This window comes from Opisthocomus hoazin, chromosome 18 (genome assembly GCF_030867145.1).
Source record: "Opisthocomus hoazin isolate bOpiHoa1 chromosome 18, bOpiHoa1.hap1, whole genome shotgun sequence".
Lineage (NCBI taxonomy): Eukaryota > Metazoa > Chordata > Aves > Opisthocomiformes > Opisthocomidae > Opisthocomus > Opisthocomus hoazin.
In genome coordinates this window covers 19,036,036-19,055,129 of record NC_134431.1, presented here as the reverse complement: position 1 = coordinate 19,055,129, position 19,094 = coordinate 19,036,036, and the positions used below count along the sequence as shown (strand labels likewise).

The 19,094-nt window shown below is 67.8% G+C and overlaps 1 protein-coding gene across 1 annotated transcript in view; it reads left to right on the top strand.

The window, feature by feature from the left end:
• The first annotated feature begins 550 nt into the window (after positions 1-550).
• Positions 551-19,094, top strand: part of NOL4L (nucleolar protein 4 like) — a 68,367-nt gene continuing 49,823 nt past the window's right edge. The window contains exons 1-2 of the mRNA XM_075438347.1: positions 551-1,000; positions 18,636-18,791. Coding sequence (XP_075294462.1) covers positions 698-1,000; positions 18,636-18,791 — 459 coding nt within the window. The 5' untranslated portion in view covers positions 551-697. The remainder of the gene's footprint in view (positions 1,001-18,635; positions 18,792-19,094) is intronic.

Here is a 19,094-nt window from a genome sequence, read left to right as displayed (position 1 = left end):
CGCCGCACACGTGCGCCCGCGCCCCGCCGGTCCTTTGTCTGGGACCGGTACCTGGACCCGCGCCCCCCCCCACTCCACGCATCGGTCGGTGTGTCCCCCCCCCCCCTCCCCGCTCCCCGGCCCGACGGGCCGGGGAGCGGGGAGGGGGGGGGGGGGGACACCGACCGAGCGCATCCCACCGGCTGCGCTGCGCGGGGGGGGGGACCCGGGGGGGTGCGGGGAGGTTGGGGGGGGGGGGGGTTCGGCCGCTCTAACAGGTGGGATCCCGCTGAGAGGAGGAGGCGGCCGGAGCGGGAGGGGGGTGGTTGGTGGGGGGGGGGGGGGCGGAGGAGGCAGGGACGGGCGGGCGGGCGGGCGGAGGGAGGGAGGGAGGGGGGGCCGAGCCGGGAGCCGCCTGTGATCCTGTGACAGGAGCGGCTGCTGCTGCCGCCGCCGGTGCCTCCCTCCGTCCGAGCCCCGGAGCCCCCCCCCCCCTTCCCTCACCCCCCCTTTCCCCCCCTCCCCCGTCCCGGGCCGAGCCGGCTTCTCCGCGCCGCGCCCCCCCCCCGCCCCCCAACCTCCTCCCGCACCCCCCGCTGCCCGCTCCGGGACAGGGCGCGGGGCCGGGCGCTGCCTTCTCCTCCTCCTCCTCCTCCTCCTCCTCCTCCTCCTCCTCCTCCTCGGCCGCCTCCGCCGCTGCCTCCGCCGTCACCGGGCGATGCCGAAGCCGCCGCTTCTGCTGCGGGGGAGCCGCCCCGGGGACAGCGAACTGGGGCGGCAGTTCCGGGACTGGTGCCTGCGCACCTACGGGGATTCGGCCAAAACCAAGACGGTGACCCGGAGCAAGTACCAGCGCATCGCCGAGGTGCTGCAGGGGGGGGCCGGCGGGGGCTCCGGCGGGGGGGAGAAAGGCAAGTTCCAGTTCTGGGTCCGCTCCAAGGGCTTCCGCCTGGGCAACGGCACCAGGGAGGCGACGAAGATGGGTCAAGTGGTGGTTTATGTGCCGGTGAAAACGGGAACGGTTAGTGCGCTCCGTGCCCCCCCCCCCGGGGGGCTTTCTGTCTGTCTGTCTGCCTGTCCGTGTCTGTCTGTCCTCCCCGGGGGGGAGGGGGGAGAGGTTGGAGGGGGGGGGGGTGTCTTCCCGGGGCCCCCCCAGCCCCCGGTCCCCGCCGCGGTCCCCGCCGCCCCGGCCCTGTCCCGTCAGCACCGGGCGGCCCAGCCCCGCCGGCCGCCGGGAGCGCGCATGCCCCATGCGGGGCCCCGGCCGCTCGCTCCCGCAGCCCCCGCCGCTGCCGGGGCAGCCGCCGCGCCCCCGACCCGCCCGGGATGCGGATGGGGAGCGGCGCCCGCCCGCAGCCCCGCACCTCCCGTCCCCCCCCTCCCCGCGTCCCCCGCGTCCCATCCGGTGCGGCCGCGGCCCCGGGGGGGGGGGGGGGTGGCGGTGCCCCGCGCCCGCCGCCGTGCACCTGCCCCCGCGGGGGGGGAGGGGGGGGCCGAGCCGCCGCCCGGTGCGGGCCCCGCCGCCCCCCCCCCCCCCCTCCCCGCCCCGTCCGATCACGTTCGCCCGGCATTTCCCATCCGCCCCACGGCCGCGGACGGGGCTGCAGTCAAGGGCAGGGAGCGGCGGGGAGGGGGCGCCGGCCCACCCCCCGCCCCGCACCCCCCCGCACCCCCCCCCCGCCGCCGCGCCCTGCCCGCCGGAGCGGAGCGGAGCGATCCCGGCCCGCTGCGGCTCGCCCGGCCCCGCCGTCCCGCCGCGCTGCCCGCCCCGCAGCCGCAGCCGGTGCCCCGGGGGGTGCGGGCAGCGGCAGAGCCCGGATCAGGGCAGCCCCCCCCGCATCCCCCCTCCCCGCGCCTGCCCGCGGGCCGCCGTCCCGGGAAGCTCCCCCGGCGGAGCCTCATTGTTCGGCGGGCAGAGGGGGAGCACCGGCCGGCCCCCCCCCGGGGCTGCCCCCCCGCCCCATTGTTCCCGTCCCGCTCCGCTCCCCGGCGCGGGGGGGGGGGGGAAACCCGCAACTTCGGCGGCCCGGCGCGGGGGAGCGGTCCCGGGGGGGCGGCGGGGCCGGGGCAGCTCCGCGCCGGAGGGCTCCCGGGGCGGGGGGGGTCTGGGGGGGGATTCTTATTTTTAATTTATTTTATTTCCCTCCCCCCCCCGGCCCGTCCCCCCGCCTCGGCCGCTGCCGCGGCTCTGAAGGGTGCAGTGTTTTCTGCGCACACAGACTCCGGCATTGATGGGGCCGGGGATGCTGCCATTGAGGGCAGCCCATCTGTGGCAAATGCTTCTAAACGCACTATTTACCTCCCATCTGCTCTGCCCTCGCATCGGGGGGAGGGGGGGGCGCGTCGTTACCGCTCCCTCTCCCTTCGCCGTGCTCACAGGAGCCTTTCTTTCTCCCCTTGCAGCCCCCCCCATGCCGTGCCCCCCCCCCCCCCCAATTCTGTGCGGTTTTTTCTTTTTGAGACCTCTTCGCAGCCCTCCTCTCCCGCTTCACCCTCTTTCCCCCCCCCCACCCCCCCACCCTGGCCAGGAGCCCCCGCCGAGGGCGGCTTTGGAGCCGGACCCCCGTGCGCAGGCACAGCGCTTCCCCCGGGTCCTCCCCAGCTCTCCCGGCGCTGCCAATGCTGCAGAGTCATGGCACCCCGCAAGGCCCAGCTCCCGCACCCCGCCAGACGCCCCCTCCCCTGTGCCCGGGCGGGGGTCCCCAGGCTCAGCAGGCGGGGGTCCCCAGGGTCAGCAGGCGGGGGTCCCCAGGGTCAGCAGCGAGGCGAGGCCGGCGCGAGCCCGCGGGTTCCCAAAGGGCTCCTGCGCGGATGAAGTTTCGGCGGGGAGCGTGGCCAGGCCCCCGCATCCTCCGTGGCGGGGTCCCTGCGGGCTGCGGGCGGGAGATCCGCCCCGGCGCCTGTCACCCGGCAGACGGGGGGACGGCTGCGTTTTCCTCGGGGTGACACCGCCGATTTCCCAGAGCCTGCCGGACCCCGGGGCCGGGAGCGCTTCCCAGAGCCGTGGCTGGGGAGGTGGGGGGTGGGAGCGGGAGCCATCCTTGCGCTCCCCCAGGCCTCCGGCACCGGGGCTGGAGAGGTCGTCACCTCCCGGTCCCCCTGTCCCGGCCACCCCCAGCCCTGCCCCTCTCGGCCGGGAGCCCCGTGGACCGCTTCCGATGGACGCGGCTGCTGCGTCTGGGCTTTGCCTGAAGTGGCTCTCCGATTTAGAGAGAACTTGACAGGGATTTTCTTCAGTTCCTGATAATTCGGCGCTCTCCTCCTCCGCGGTGGTTCGGGCTGGGTTTGTGGGTGCATTTCATTTCTCTCGCGCACGCAGTCAGATCATTCCCAAAGCCGATGCCAGCGTCTCGCTCACCGGTGAAGCGTGCCTTCTGCTTTAATGCCCCTTCAGCTGCTTTTCCCAGACGTTTTCCGTTGCCTTCTCCGGGCTGCGCCCCTCAGCACCCCGACACGGCTCGCCCCGTCCGCTCGTCCCGCTCGGGGCGCGGCTGCCGGGGAAGCACCGGCCGCGGGACGGTCCCGCGGGGCCGGGACGCGCCGGGGCGGCTGCGGGGCTGCGTGCGCCGGGCTCTGGCTGCAGTCGCTACCGCAAACCCGAGGCAGCGGGCGCGAAAGCCAGCGGAGGGGTGGCAGGGAGCGCGTCGAGGGCAGCGGCGGGGATGAGAGCTCTCCTTCCCCTGACAGGGCCGGGGCCGCTCCTCCTGGTGGGAAAAAAAAATTAATAATCCCAATCCCCAAAAAAATGATAACCCCGCAGCAGCAACCCGGTGGAGTTGTTCCTGTTGGCTTGCGCATCCTGAGCTGGTTTGTGTATTTTCTGCGCGTCTGTACCGAAAACGTAATTAACATGTGGTTATTATTTTCTCTCCCGAGTAACTTTCCCTTGCCCTCCTCCAGGCCTCTCATCAGAACAGGCCTAATCAGATTTGGGTGGCTGGAGAGCTGGGGCTGTGCGCGGAGAAGGGGGCGTCTGCCCTGGGTGGTGGTCAGAGCAGATGGTGGTCTTCTCAAAGAATGCGCTGGGAGCAGAACAGCAGCGCGGGCGGATGGCTGGCGCGGAGGCTGTTCGGGTTGCTTTCTCCCAGATGAACGTCCCAAAGATGCTGGACATTTAACACATACAATTAAAAAAAACAAAACCCCTACGCAGATGAACACATGAGGTTTAGCAGCGCAGGACGTCGTCGTCCGGCAGCCCTGTTCACGTGCGGGGTGGATGCTGCAGCCTTTGGGTCAGGGAGTTGGAAGAAACGCGTTCAGGCTGCACTGGGAGGAGGAGGAGGGTATCTTTGTGTGCTGCCGCAGCACAGACAATGGATACAGCCCGAAGTGCCCAGGTCTGCCCTTCCCTCACTGCCTATCGCCCGCCGAGGTGGGAATCGCCTCGTTATCCGCACACCGCACCGGGCCGCGGTGCCGGCTGCGCAGCGCTGTCCCTGCTGCCCCGCTCTGCCAAGAGCTGGGGGAGGATTTGCTGGTGACGAGGTGCGAAGGCGCAGTTCGTTCCAGCCCCGTGTCCCTCTCGTCCTAAGCATTTAGCGTCGTTTGGACACTCTGCCTCGTACAGACGTGGGGTGAGACGGGGACCGGCGCAGGGAAGCGGGCAGCGCGTGGCTGGCAGCCGGCGGTGCGGACGGCTCCGGGGGCACCGGGGTGGGCGAGCCCCAGACCTCAGTAGAGCACCCTCCCCAGATCGGTGCCGTACCTGGGCGTGCGTGGCGGGGGCTCCTGACGGCTCTGCAGCGGTGGCCGGCCTCGCCGGATGGGCTCGTCCCAGCAGCCCGTGGCCGGGGGGCTGCGGGCGAGGCGGGGATGCCTGGCGTCTGATCCACGCTGCGGTGCGTTGGAAGGCTCTGAGGCGCTGCCCACGCTCGGGTTTGCTCTCCCGCCCTCTCCCTGTCCCCGGCAGAGCTGGCACGAGGTTCCAGGGTGCTCGCCGGCGTTCACAGAACCACAGAATCACACAGAATGCTGGGGGTTGGCAGGGCCCTCTGGGGTCACCCAGCCCAACCCCCTGCCCAAGCAGGGTCACCCAGAGCAGGGGGCACAGCACCGCGGCCAGGGGGGCTGGAATATCTCCAGAGAAGGAGACTCCACAGCCTCCCTGGGCAGCCTGGGCCAGGGCTCCGGCACCCTCAGAGGGAAGAAGTTCTTCCTCGGGTTCAGCTGGAGCTTCCTCTGCTCCAGTTTGTGCCCGTTGCCCCTTGTCCTGTCGCTGGGCACCACTGGAAAGAGTCTGGCCCCGTCCTCCTGACCCCCACCCTGCAGATATTTATGGGCATTTCTAAGGTCCCCTCGCAGCCTTCTCTTCTCCAGGCTGAACAAGCCCAGCTCCCTCAGCCTCTCCTCGCAGCAGAGATGCTCCGTCGCTGGAAGGCTGAGGAGGTTGGTGCGGGTGGGTTGCTGCTGCTGTCCCAGGACAGTTCACCTGCGCTGGCTCCCCCGGCGCCGGGCGTTCCGTGCCGGGTGAAGCTCACCCCAGGGAAGGTGCTGCGGGGGGGAGCGCGCTGGCGAGAGACCTGAGGAGGCCAAAAAGCGGAGTGGATGGAGGCTTTTCACCGGCAGCAGGAGGAGCATCGCGGGGGACACCGGATGCATCTCGCGATGCCGCCTGTCCCTGGGTGGGTTTTGGCTCCGGAGAGAGCGAGCGTCGCGGCGCGAGGGCCGCGGTGCCGGGCCGTGGGACAGCACAGCGCGGTGGCAGAACGCCTGAGCCGAGGAGCCGGGCATGGCGGAAGGACGCTGCTCCAGCAGCTAATAGAGGCTGCATTTTTCCTGGTACGAGTACCCTTCAATGCCCATATTCAGTGCCCCAAAGAGCTGCACATCCATAACCTCGAAGAACATTCGCCAGCAGAAGGTTTTCACTATGTGAATAAGCACTCAGACTTTCTGGGGACTTCAAGTGATAAAAAAAAATAAATCAAGACCGTTCAGAAGAGCCTTAGACAAGGCAAACGGGCCTGAGGGCACGATCTGAGAAATTATCTGTTACTTCTGGAGCACGAGGCTTGCTTAGAGCATGGAGAGCCTTCACCTGCCGTGGAGCAGCCGAGCCCCGAGCGCGCGGGCAGCGCTGGCTCTCCCCAGGAGCTGAGCCGGTGGCAGGATTACATTTAAACGTGCACCTAGGAGACTGGCGCGGTGCTCACCCGGGTGCGTGGTCCCATCCAAGCCAGCCTAGAGAAGATCTCCTACGTCAGCATCCCTTCAGTTTCAGGTCCCACTTGCACAACAACAGTCGCAGTTTTTACTTCTGAAGCCACTCGTGGTAGGAGTCAGAGCAGCGATGCTCGGTCCTCGGGGCCGGAGAGCTGCCTGAAGCTCGCCAGGCAGCAGCAGAAGCCTCCACTGCCCGGGGAAGGTGGACGTGAAGAGCTCTGACCGTCCGCAGTCGGCACACCGGCAGAACACCGTTCGGTGCCGAGCTGGGAGCAGGTCCGGCAGCAGAGCCCATGTCCTGCTCCTGCCCGCTCCCACCCCTCCGGGGCAGCCTGCTGGAGCCACTTGTAGGGAAAAGGGGGAAAACTGGCCTCTAACGCAGTCCTTGCTGTTGTCCTGCCAAGACCCCAAGCCTGACTGCGCGGCAGCCGCGCCGTGGCCGCTGGCATTGCGGTCCGGCACATGAGGCGCAGCTCCAGTGGGAGATGCCACCATCCCCAGGCAGCCGCGGGGACTGGCTTTGGTCACCGGCGCTCGTGAGACCTGGAGTCACGTCGGCAAAGGTCCCGCATCCCACCGCTCCTCCCCGTCCCAGTCCCCTGACGCACGTCTGACCAAACAGTTACTAAAAGAATCATCTCTCTGCCGTCGGTGCTGTACGTCCGACGTGATTCCAGAGACATCGACGGCGTCGCTGAACCAAGAGGAACAGCATTTTTCGGATGACTTTCATCCAAAAGTTATCTCCCTCACCCCACGATCGCCTTCAGATCTGTGGTTCTTGGTGGGCATTGCTCTGGAGAAGGTAAAAAGGCAAACAAACAAAGCACAGCTCCGCGAGGCCTCGTTAAATGAAGCTAAAATGGAAAGGAAAGAACTCCCGGGCTGACGAGGTGCCGCCGTTCCGACTCTCCGGGTTACGTCCCACCGAGAGGCCCACGCGCTCCGCGCCCTGCGCGAAGGAGGAGCGGGGCACGGTCTAAGAGCCGTGGACAGGCGGTCATCGCCTCTCCTCGCCGCGACGCCGAGGGGCTTGCTCGTTTGAGATCCCTCCTTCAAACACAAGCCAAGAGAGGAGTCCCTGACATTATTCTGCTTTTTTCTGGGGGGTTCCTGACGAGTCTGAGTTCACTTCGACGAGCACTTCGTTGGACCAGGAGCAGGCAGGGCAGCTCGGTGCTGCCGAGGGACGGCGGTGGAGCCCGGGGACGCGGCCACGCTCCTTGCAGTGAGACCTTTCTCAAGGATCTCTTTGTCCAAACCTCCTGCTCGTATCGTGTCTTCGGTTTCGTTCTTGCTGTTGCGCCGGGCGTGTGATGAGCGGTCGTGGACAAGCAGACGGCCGGGAAGCCGCGGAGGCGTGGAGCAGCGTCGCTGGGGGGTCCGTTCGCCCGTCCCGCGCCGACGCGCTGCCTCCGCAAACCCTCGCCTGCGCTGCCGTGGCCGAGCAACGCGTGCTCGCATCTCTGTCTCATGCAGATCAGCAATCGCCCTCCCCGATCTCCTATGAGCTGCGCCCGCGTCTGGAGAGTTGCACCAGGATGGGCCAAGGGCCCCCCGGCGTCTCGGTGCCCGGTTTAATGAGCTGACTGCGGCGAGGGCAGGGATCTGTTGGCCCACGCTGGCGTCGGTGTCACGGTGCTGCCGATCTCCGCTCCTGTGGCTGGTGCCAGCGCGGAGCGGCTGGTGTGCGGAGCGGGAGCTGCCGGCGGGGTGTGCGGGGGTACGGGGCAGGCGGGGAGAGCGGGCGTTTGGTGTAACGGCTTCGCTCCTGCGCGCCTGCGCTGAAGGCGGCGGCGGCTGGAGGCTAACGGGAGGCTGGCGGCGTCTCACCGGTGCCGTGCGGGGCCTCGCGCAGAGCGACGGCCGGGAAGCCGAGACGCGGCGTGAACGGTTTCTCCTGCCCTTGCCCCGCTTCGGCTCGGCAGCCGCAGGACGCGCTTCGCCACGGCGCGCAGGCAGAGGCAACGCTGGCGGCTCGGGTGGACCCGCTCTGTGCCGGGGGGGGTTCTTCTGGGGGGAGACCGGGTGAGTCGGTCTCTGCGGCTCAGGGTTTGGGCTTTCCGGTTGCGGATACGGGGATGGGTCTGTGTACGGGAGTCGCTGGGCTGGAAGTGAACTCAGACTCGTCAGGAACCCCCGCAAAAAAAGGAGAATAATGTCAGGGACTCCTCTCTTGGCTCGTGTTTGAAGGAGGGATCTCAAAGCAAGCCCTGAGTCATCCACTCGTCCTCGCCGTCGAGACATCCCAAACCCGCTGGGTATCGGTGCTGCGGGTGCCATCCGCGCCGGTGCCCGGGTCCCAACGGGTGAGCAGGCTCCCGGCGCTGGGACGGGCGGCCGGCCCGCGGGAGCTCGTCCCCTGGGGACGCTTCGGGCTTGTTGCTCCCATCAGCGGTTTGGTGCCGGCCGTGCGGCTCCCGCGCTGGGACCCGGTGTCTCTGCCAGGCTGGGGGGAAGCCTTGCCCGCTCCCGCTCACCTGCGCCAGGCGTTTTGATCCAGCAGAAAGCCCTTGAGCTGGTGACAAAGGTCTGGATGTGGGCTGGAAAGTACAGTCCTGTCTCTTAGCAACTGGTTCCTACCTCCGAGCTCCCGGAGCCGCGTGTGGGACAGAGAGCATCCGTCACGCTCCTGCCGCCGCGGAGCCCCGCGCCGCGGAGGGGATGGGGGCTCAGGCCGGCTCCAGCCCCCGCCAAGACGCTTAGAGAAGCTCAGGCATTTCTAACACAAGCAGTCATCTGTGAGTCCTAATCAAAGCTTCGGTTTAATTGCTTTCCTCGTGCCCTTGGCTGCGCGGCGAGCGGCGCGGGGATTGGCTGGCGGCGCGGCTGCCTGCCAGGCACCTCGCGCGGCTGCTCCGCGCTGCCCGGCTCTTCTGGTCACAGGGGTGGGGACCGGGGAGGGAGGAGGAAGAGGGAGGACACTGCCCATGTATTTCTAGAAAAATTAGGTGTCACAGGGTCCTTCCCCGAACGCCTCTGCGCTCGCTCGGGAATCCCCCGTCCTGCTCACGGACATTTGCACCGCTGGTTGCTCTCGGTGCGCGGTTCTGCTGCTTCACCCTCGTGTTTCCTCCTCCTCGCCCGAAGCAGCTCCCCTCTCTGGCGAGCGTTTCGCAGAGGCTCCCTTGCCAAGCGCAGCTTCATAAACATTTTCACGAATCCTCTGCTTTGTCCTCCTAATTAACCATCCAATTGGCCCCCAGCGGAGCCTTCACCTCTCCTGCGAAGATCCTGCCTGCACAGATTATAACCTGTCAGCTGCCAATTTATTCCCCGCGCAGAGGGCAGGTTCTGTGCATTGTCTGGCTTCCCGGCCCCGTTGGGTTCGCCCCCCCTTCCTCCTGCTCCCAGCAGCGTCCCTGTTTGGAGACCCAGTCCCACAGAGGAGCGAGGGGACCGCGACGCGCGCCCGACCTGCGGCGAGGCGGCCGCTGGGCCAGATGCGATGGGATGTTCTGGTCTGTGTCCGACCGGGGGGAGGGGTCTCTGGGGGGGGGGTTCCCGTGACGGGGTGTTAAAGAACACGCCTGACTTGTGCTCCCCCCGCGCGTAGTCTCGGTCGGGAGGCCGGGCTGCCCCAGGGTGGCGGGGAATCCTTCCCCGGTGTTGGTTACAAACCGGAGCTCGGGTTTTGGAACAGTTGGGGTCCACCTCGTGTGGTTGTGGTGGAGGCACCCAGAATACGGAGGGGTTTAACCGAGTGCGGGGAGAGACACAGCAGATTTCCGTCGACGTCTCTCCCCCGCGCCCCCCGACGCGCTGTGAAGGACCCCCCGCCCTTGCAGAGCCGCGTACGCAGCCCAGGACAGACGGGTGCGGTGACGATGGCGGGCGCCTGCTCGCGGCGAGGGTGGCTGCCCCGTGCTTCGCTGGGTTCTCGTGCTGGGACAGGGGGTGATGGAGCCCAGCGTGCCCGCGGTGGTTCGGCACCGTCCGCGGTGAAGGCGCCGCGCCCTCGAACCCAGCGCCCGCTCGCGGGGCGCAGCGGCGAGCGACGCGGGGGTGCTGGGGTGTGAAGCGGGAGGTCGGCGTCGCCAGGCGCCGGTGCCGGGGCACGGCTCGAGCCCTGCAGTGCCCTGCCCTGGCGAGGAGCCGGGGCTTTGGGAGGGCGCGCGGGCGTTCGACCCCGCAGACGCCTGCCGAGCCGTCCGCCTTTTCCCAGAGGCTGTTCCCTTGCTGGTCCCGCGGGAGCCGCCGGCTGTGGCCCACGTCCTCGGAACCGCCGGGGAGCAGGGAGCCGGCACCAGGATGCCAAGCATCCAGGGCTCAGCCTCAGCCTGGCCTGACCTTGATCCGCTGTAGCGTCGTTTGTAACTGATTTTACCTAATTTTGCTCGCCGCTGACGAGCTGAGCTGCCGGTGCGGCTCTGTGCCTCCTCCTCCCCGGTTTCGTTTTGACATCAGCGTGCCCTCGCGGCGGGGACGACGGCATCGCCCGCCTGCCCTGCCTGCTGGGCCTGTTCCCGGGAAGAGAGGGGTCACCTTGCGGGGACCGGCAGCCTCGGCACTGCTCCCAGGGCCTCGTCCCCCTCCACCCGAGGGGTTTCGCTCGGGTGGCGATTGCGTTAGCTCAGCGCCCCGGCGCAGTGGAGATGGCTCACGGTGAGGAGTTACCTCAAGGAAGGGCCGGTTCTAAACGTCTGCTGAGTTTCTGTTGCAGCAATGCATTTTCAGTATTTTTTAGATTTCCAGTTTCAGATTTATTTCAGGTTGCTATAGAATATAAATGCTCTTCTAAGCATAAATGCAATTTCTTCCCATTTCACCCCATTTCTCTGCCCCAGAAGCATGCGCCCCCAAATCACCTAAAACAAGACGCAAATGACATTAAGAAATTGCTGCCCATCTTTGCAGATTTATTAAAAAAAAACCCCCAAACTCATATTTTAACTCTGCCAATTTCAAAACAGTAAGAAATACTGCAACATTATAATAACCTCCAAGTAACAACGGCCGTGATGCCGTCCCCGTTAGCCAGCCCCGGCGCGGCACGTCTCCGGCGCGGGTCACGGCACGCCGCAGAGCCGGGCAGTGCCGCGGTCCCCGGCTGAGGGGTGGCGGGACCGCGGCCCCGCGGAGCGACGTTCGGGCGTCGGTGGGTGCTCTGCTCACGAGGTTGCAGCCGCCGTTCTCACCAGCCCCGCGAGAAACGGTGCTCTGACGGCGGCGAAGGCTGCTCCGCGGCACCCGCTGCTTTGCTGCCTTGGAACAGCCGGCTCGCCTGCCCCGGGACCCTGCGCGCAGGCAGGGCAGGCAGGGCAGGGCAGGCAGCACAGGCAGGGCAGGCAGGGCAGGGCAGGCAGGGCAGGCAGGGCAGCGCAGGCAGGGCAGCGCAGGCAGTGCAGGCAGCACACTGCAGGCAGCACAGCACAGGCAGGGCAGGCAGCACAGCCCAGGCAGGGCAGGCAGCACACCGCAGGCAGCGCAGGCAGGGCAGGCAGCACACCGCAGGCAGCCCAGGGCAGGCAGGGCAGGGCAGGGCAATGCAGGCAGGGCAGCGCAGGCAGTGCAGGGCAGGCAGGGCAGGCAGGGCAGCGCAGGCAGCACACTGCAGGCAGGGCAGCGCAGGCAGGCAGCCCAGGCAGGGCGGTGCCGGCTCCCCGCTCGTTCCTGGCGGGCAGGCACGGGGTCACGTTTGCCGGGGAGCGCTGCGCTTCCCTCTGTGTGCCAGATCCAGCCGCTCCTCCGGCTCCGCCGGCCGGCACGCAGCCCGGTGCTGGCGGGGAGGCAGCTCCGCTCTCCTGCGCGGTGCAAAATGTCCTCTGCCTCCCGGGCAGCCGCGCCAGGCTCTGAGCAGGCGTCGGAGCGGGCGCTCTGCCTGCCGGGCTCTCTGCCTCCTCCGGGACGGAGCAGCCCCGCTCCCCGGGGAGCAGCGTCCAGCCGACCCGCACCCACCCAGCTCCCCTCAGCACCCCGCAGCCCACCCGCAGCCCACCCGCAGCCCACCGGGCCTCTCCGCAGCCGGAGGCAGGGCTGCCATTTCCCAGCTCGCCCCTCCCAGGCCGCTGTGTTTTCATTCCCAGGCCGGGGAGCCGGGAGAGGAATAAGCCGAGGTCAGAGCAAAGGCCTGGACCCATCTCGGCGGCTCAGCGGCGGCTGCCGAAAGAGCAGCTCGCTGGCGAGAGGCGCCCGCGCCCCGCTGCAAGGCACACACCTCGGCTTTGTTTGCTGAAAATAACGCGCCGGGCTCCCCCTCCAAGGAAGTATTTGCTTTGCAAAAGGAGCCCGGCATTGCGTGCGGTTCTGGGCAGGGGAACAATGCGAAGGCGCCCGGCACAGGCGGGCGGCCGGGGCCTCGGGCACGCGGCTCTGCCGGCTCCCGGCCGCGGTCAGGGCGTAGCGCTGGGGAAGTGGCTCGCTCTGCGGGCCCCGGTGTCCCCTGTGGAAGCCGGCTCTCGCGGGCGGGACGGAGCGCGGCTGATCGGCCGAGCCGGGGCTGCGGCAGCGGGTGGGACGGGAGCTGGAGGGGCAGGACGGGGCGTCGTGTTTGCCTGGTGGTTCGTGCAAAACGACGTGTAAATGCTTAGCGCAGAGAAGCAGCATCAACATTTTAGCAACCAGTTTTCCCCTGTTTTCGAACCAAAATGATCAGAAAAATTTCCCAGCAAAATATTTCCAGGAGAAAAAAGAGCAAAATCTGTAAGTGAGAGCATTTCCCCTCTTCTTCTGATGGGTTCTTTTTATTATGAGCGATACAGCTGATATTGTTCTCAGCCCAGCACGTCCCCAGTGCCCGTCCCTACGGCACGCACTGTGCCCGTGGCAGGAGGGACCAGGGGAAGAGGGAAGTTCGAGGAATCTAGCTCTTTCTCCTCGCAGCATTAGCAGAGGGAGCCTGCTGTGGTTTAACATATCCCCCGCAAAAGCTGCTTTCATCCTACACCTAAATACCATGAGGAGTGAACTTCCTAAAGCCCTGGAGAAACCTAAATATAGAAGCCAATCAAGGGCTGACTTCCCAGGGATGAGAAGTACCAAGAACGGTTTCTCGATCAAAAGTTGTAAGAGTCCATATTGAAATAAAGCGCCCGTTTCGGTGCGGGAGGGGGCTTTGCAGAGGTGGGCAGTGCCCCACGCGCTCGCCGCTCCGGCTGCCGGCGGGACCCGCAGCGCCGGGCGCCGGAGCCAGCCGGGGCTGCCGGGGAGGTGGGCACGAGGGGCATCTCTGGAGCGCCCGGCGGGGCTGTCGCTGACGGCACGGCGGGTTTTCAACCTCGCTCTGTGTTGCAGTTTCTGTCCAACTGCTTTTTCCCGCGCACGTCCGCTCCCTGCTACAGCTGATAATTTTTTTCCGAAGAACAGAAATTTCCTTAGAACAAACCACAACTCGTGGGCAATTAGGAAGGCACCTTGCAGAGGAAAGAGCAGCAGCGTGCGCAGATAAGACACAGACCTCAGCTCGCTGATCTCACACCAGGCCTGCGACGGCCGTGTTGCGCCTGCAGCGGAGGGAAGCACCGAGGGCTTGCGGTGAGGCCGAGGGGCGGCCGGTTGCCGCAGAGGCTGCACTGCCGGGCGCGGGCTGGGGAACCGGCGGCTGCGCCGTGGGGCGGCTCGCTCCGGCATGGGACCGGGGAACGCCAGTCCCGACCCGGCTGGGGGACGGCGGCCATGCTGGCGTGCGGCAGGGACACTGGTGGAGCAAACGGCGCTGCCTCTCGCAGGGAGGTGACCTTGAGGGGCAGCCCCGCTCGGGCGTCCCAGGGCTGCGGGTGACAGCGGCGGGAGATTGGAGCTGAGACTCTGTGCTGCGGGGGGAGATGCTGCGGCTGGGAGACAGCGAGACGAACGCTCCCACGTGGGCGGCGAGGGCAGAGGCGAGGGCAGAGGGTCCGCTCCCGGGCGGGGAGCAGAGCGCAGCCATTATCAGGCTCTGCCGGCAGGAAGCGGCTGTTGACTCAGAGGAAGCCGAGCTCGGCGGGTATCGCCCTCGCGCCGAGGCCGGGGCGGCAGCGTGCCCGCCGCTGGGCACGGCAGATGGGCGAGCAGCCGGCACTGCCTCCCGCCCCACTCCCGCTCCGGCACCCGCTGCCCGACGGCCCTCCCGCGGGCCCCGCTCCGAGCAGGGACGCTTCCCCGCAGAGCAGCGACGCGGGGGCAGCTTCCCGGGCCCCAGGGGAGCCGCCCGCCGCGCCGGAGGAGGCCGAGGTGCCGGTGTCACCGAAACGGGGAGCGACAGCAGGGCAGGGCCGGGACCCGCCAGGCTGCTGGGCCTGGGTCCCCCCGGTGCCCACCCCCGCCGGCCCAGAGAGGGGCTGGCGGCCCTCAGGCGTCCGAGTGCTGGCGGCCTGGCTTGCCGTGGGGTGAAACCCTCCCGAACCAGAGCCGGAGCTGGGGCAGGGCTCGCGGGGATGGAGCCTGCGGCTCAGCCCTCGGCCCCGGGCTGGAGGCCGGGGTCGGGGCGAGGCCGGCGGGGCAGGCAGCGGGACGGCATGGCGGCCCCGGGCCCGGCGGCAGCCCGGCTGCGCACCCCGCCGCTGGGCCGGCTGAGGGATGGCGGCGGGGCCGCGGCGGTGCGGGCAGGCGCTGGCCGCGCGGGCAGGGCCGGGCGCGGACGCGTGCGGGGGCCCGGGGAGGGGCAAGGCCGGGGGGGGGGCCCGCAGAGCGGCGCGGAGCGGGCGGGACGGCTGGGCCCGGCGGCGGAGCCCGCCCTGTCCCCGGGGGCTGCCCGCGGCCCCGCCGGGCGTGGGGCCTGCCCGGGGCCCGGCGTGAGGAGGCGCCGGCGGCGGGCCCGGCCCGGCCCGGCCCGGGGGAGCGGATTACCGCCGGCAGCGCGCGGCCCCGCCGGTTGCCATGGTTACCCCGCTACCTGCCGGCGGCCTCAGCCCGGGCCGGGCGGGGGGGCCGCCCCCCCCCCGCCGCCGCAGATGGCACCGCCCGGCCCCGGGCCCCTCCCGCTGAGCCGGGCCGACCCAGCCTGGCGGGAGGGCGAAGGCCCGGGCGGGCCCCGGGAGCAGCAGGCGGGAGGGAGGGCAGGGTGAGGGCGGCTGCCGAGAACAAAGCTGCCGGGGCAGGGGCTGCATGGCCGGTCCCCGCGCTGCCCGCCCCGGGACAGCTGGGCCTGAAATGGCTGTCGCCTCCCGCTGCTCCTCAGCGGCCTCGGTGGCGATGGCCGCTGCTCCCCGGGCGCGGGGCCGTGAGGCGACTCCGGCCGCAGCAGCCAGCCCCGGCACGGCCATGGAGCCATGGGGCCCGGCTGCCTGCTGGGGGGGCCGGGGCCGGCGAGCGGGAGCGGGGGGACGGGGAGGGCGGGGGGGGTGCAGGGGGGCCTGGGGCTCTGGGGGGGGCTGGGGCAGGGGGACAGGGAGGACAGTGGGGGTGCAAGGGAGGGCTGGCATGGAGGGCAGGGGGACAGGGAGGGCAGTGGGGGTGAAGGGGGGGGCTGGCATGGAGGGCAGGGGGACAGGGAGGGCAGTGAGGGTACAGGGGGGGCTGGGGGTCTGGGGCAGGAGGATGTGGAGGGCAGCGGGGGTGCAGGGGGGCCCGGGGCTCTGGGGGGGGGGCTGGTATGGAGGGCAGGGGGACATGGAGGGGTGCAGGGGGGCCTGGGGCTCTGGGGGGGCTGGCACAGAGGGCAGGGGGATGTGGAGGGCAGGGGGACAGGGAGAGCAGCAGGGGGGGTGGCACGGAGGGCAGAAGGATATGGGGCTGTGGGGGCCCATGGGAGGTGAGGAGGAGGCAAGCGAAGAAACACAGGGCTGGGGGAGACGGGGAAGACAAAGGGCGCTGGGGAGGGAAGAGCTGATGGAGGAGAGGAGGGGAGAGGAGAGAGCCCTCATGGCGCTGGGACGGGTGCGCAGGGACGGTGAAGGAGGAGGGACTGGGAGCAGGGAGAGGCAGAGTAATGCAGGGCAGGCGGAGGGAAAAGGGGGGGCTGCAAGGTGGCAAAAGGACTTTGTCTCCTCAGCACCCGAAATGCTGCTCCCCGGCGCTTCTGTCAAGCCCGAGCTTTGCTCCTGGAATCTTTTACTTGGTTTGGGGAGAGGCGACTTCCGATAAAGCCCCGACACCAGGCGGGGGTAGGAGCATCCCTTCTTCCCATCGTTCCTCCCCACTGGACTGGTACTGCTTTTTAAACCTCTAAGGGTTTTCAAGCCGTGCTGAGGTGTTGCGGGCTCTGACTCATGCCTTGAATTCTCAGGAGCGATACTGGGTGTGGAAGGAGGAACCGGAGGGGCGTGGGCCCCTCGCAGAGGTGGCTGCAGTGCCCGTGTCCTCTGAAAGCCGTGGGCAACGCGTGGCTCCACCGCCAGAAACCGCTGTAATCCTAGGAGCGATGGCTTGGTGCAGCCTCTTGTACCCAGCGGCTTTGGTACCGCTGGCATCTCACCTGCTTCCCGGGGCTGAACAATCACCACGGGGAGAGCAGTCAGAAGGCTGATGAGGGGACGGAGAGCTGCGAGGAGTCGGGGAGGAAGAGCTGCGGGGAATGGGATGTCAGGGAGGCGGCTCTGGCGTCCGCCTCCAGCCGGGGTGGAGGGGAAGGCAGCGCTGGACGGGCAGAGGAGCTGCAGCGGTGCCCAGACCCTGAGGTTACCTTGACTGCAGTCGTTCTGAGACCGAGGAGGAAACGGAACCGCTGGCCGTGCAGGGAGGAGGGTAATAGATGGTTGGGGTGGCCCTGGAAATGCTGATTTGCGTAGAGAGTTGGTTACAGTCTGAATTGTGAGGGCTCTGGGTGTTGCGTCTGATTGTGCTTTTCTCTCGATGCATTTTCCTTTGTCCTGTTTCTGTAATTATCCTCGTTTCAACCCTGCTCTGAGGATTATTGGTCAGTAGGAAGCCTCCTAATGCCCGCTCCTGCTTGGCAGGGGGATACCCGTGCCCTCGATTAAAGTGAAACTCCCCAAACGGTGACAGAAGAAATTAGATCTGTATTCCTCAAAGACGCTCCCTCGGGCGAAGCTCCCCGACCCCCCCGCGCCAGCGCTGCCACCCTGCCCCTTGTGTTCGCTCTCAATATTCTCTTTGTTACAGCCACCTTTATCCAGGGCTCAGCGCTCCCCGGGGCAGCCAGGGGTGCCTTGTGTTGGAAAATCCTCGTGCCCGTGTCCCGGGTGAGCACACCGACCCGTCCCGCTGCCGCCCGTGCGCAGTGCGGCGGTCTGCTCCGAAATGGGGGTGAGCAGCCAACTTCAATAGGCAGCGCTTTGCGTTAGGAGACTGCTTCTTCCCCAAGAAAATAGTCCTTAGCAGAAGGCGGTCCCTCTAAATGATTGATTTTTGAGAGTCTCTTGACTGGTGGCTTAAGAACAGCGTTTATTCAATCTATAGACCGTGTAAGATGCGCAGAGCCCAACCGCCGACGGCAACAAAACCCGGGGGGTGGGAGGCCGGGGGCTCCCCTCGCGCGCAGAGCTCTGCCAGCCCCCGCCGGCGCTGCCAGCCGTGGGCGTGCGCTGAAGGCAGGCGGTCTGCGGGGCGGTGAGGCGCGCGGGCTGCTGCGCGCCGGCTGCGTGTGCGCCGGCTGGACGGCGTCCGCGCACGCCTCTTCGGAAAGCAGGCCTCAAGGGGATGTGCCGTACATATATGCATATATACATATATATAAATATATATATTTTTATATATACAGCTGTCTATGCAGCAATGGCATTTTTTCAAGGAAGGAGCCGAGCGACCTCCCGAAGCCTGGCCCTTTTTCCGTCCCCCCAGCCGTTAGCGGAGCCCCCAACTCCCTCCGTTGGCACTCCCCGCGCCCCGCTTTGTGCCGACGCGCCGTTAGCAGCTGCCGGGTGCCAAGGGCTGCTCCCCTTGCCGCAGCGCGGCCTGCCAGCGTGAGCTGACACCGTCGGTGCCAGTCGGCTCGGAGGAGCACTGCTCCCCACACTTCCCACTCCCACCAGTCTGTCACCACTGCCGTGTGGCAGAATTACTGCCTCCTGCTCTCCAGCACATCCAGGCACACAAAGAGCCGTGCTGCTGCTGCCAGCGCTCAGCTGCTCTGCGTCTGCGGGAGAGGGAGGCTGCCTCGGAAAGGTCAGCGCGGGGAAGGAGGGCGATGCTGTCGCCTTCCTTTAGGGGCCGTATCCTGGCATCGCGGTGAAACCGTGTCCTGCCCGCTGAGCCGTGCCGGCGGGGGTGCGGCGAGGGTGCCCTGCGTCGTAGGGCTTCCCAGGGTGGTTTAGTACCACGCGCGGGTCCAGAGAGCTTCCCCTGCCTGTTCCCCACCTAGAAAATCATCCCAAATTACGAAAATTGGATTTATTGATTGGTCGTGACTCCACTCTGGACTCTTCCCTTGTTTTTTTCCCTGGCCCAGTTTCACTGGCAGCTTTAGCAGCACAGCAGCAGCCGCCACTGCCCTGGCTGCAGCAGGATCCTCCCCAGAGCGCTGTTTAATTTATCCCCCACGTCCCCCGTGCCCGAGGCAGCCCGGGGCTGGAGCACCGCGCCTCTGCCCCCTCCAACCGCGTCAGCCCCGGGCCCATCTCGTCACCCCTGTCACCCATCGCTGACACTAACTCAACTTGCCTGCGCTGTTGTAGGGGGCAGATGGACTGTCGGAGCCCGAGGGCATCTCTCTGAAACGCGTGGCCGTGGTGGAAGATTTCTTTGACATCATCTACTCGATGCATGTGGAGAGCTCGTCGGAGCCGGGCAAAGCACCCAAACATGCCGGGCAGAAGAAAACCTACCGAGCGGTGAGACCCCCCCTCCGCGTGCCGCGGGGGGCCGGGGGCGAAGGGGCCGGGGGCGGTGGGAGCGGGCAGCCCGCCGGGACGGGGACGGGGACGGGAGGGCAGGTGGGAGCGGAGGCGAAGCAGAGCCCTGTCTGCCTGCGCGGGGAGGCGCGAGGAAGGAGCCGTCTCTGCAGAGCAGCCGTGCTGGGGGCACGGGAACCGCGCTGCAGCGGCAGCACGACGGCGCGGCTGCTCGGGAAGACCGAGTCGGTCCTACAGAGACAACTGTACACGTCTGGGAGGGAAAAAAAGCAACAGAGAAAT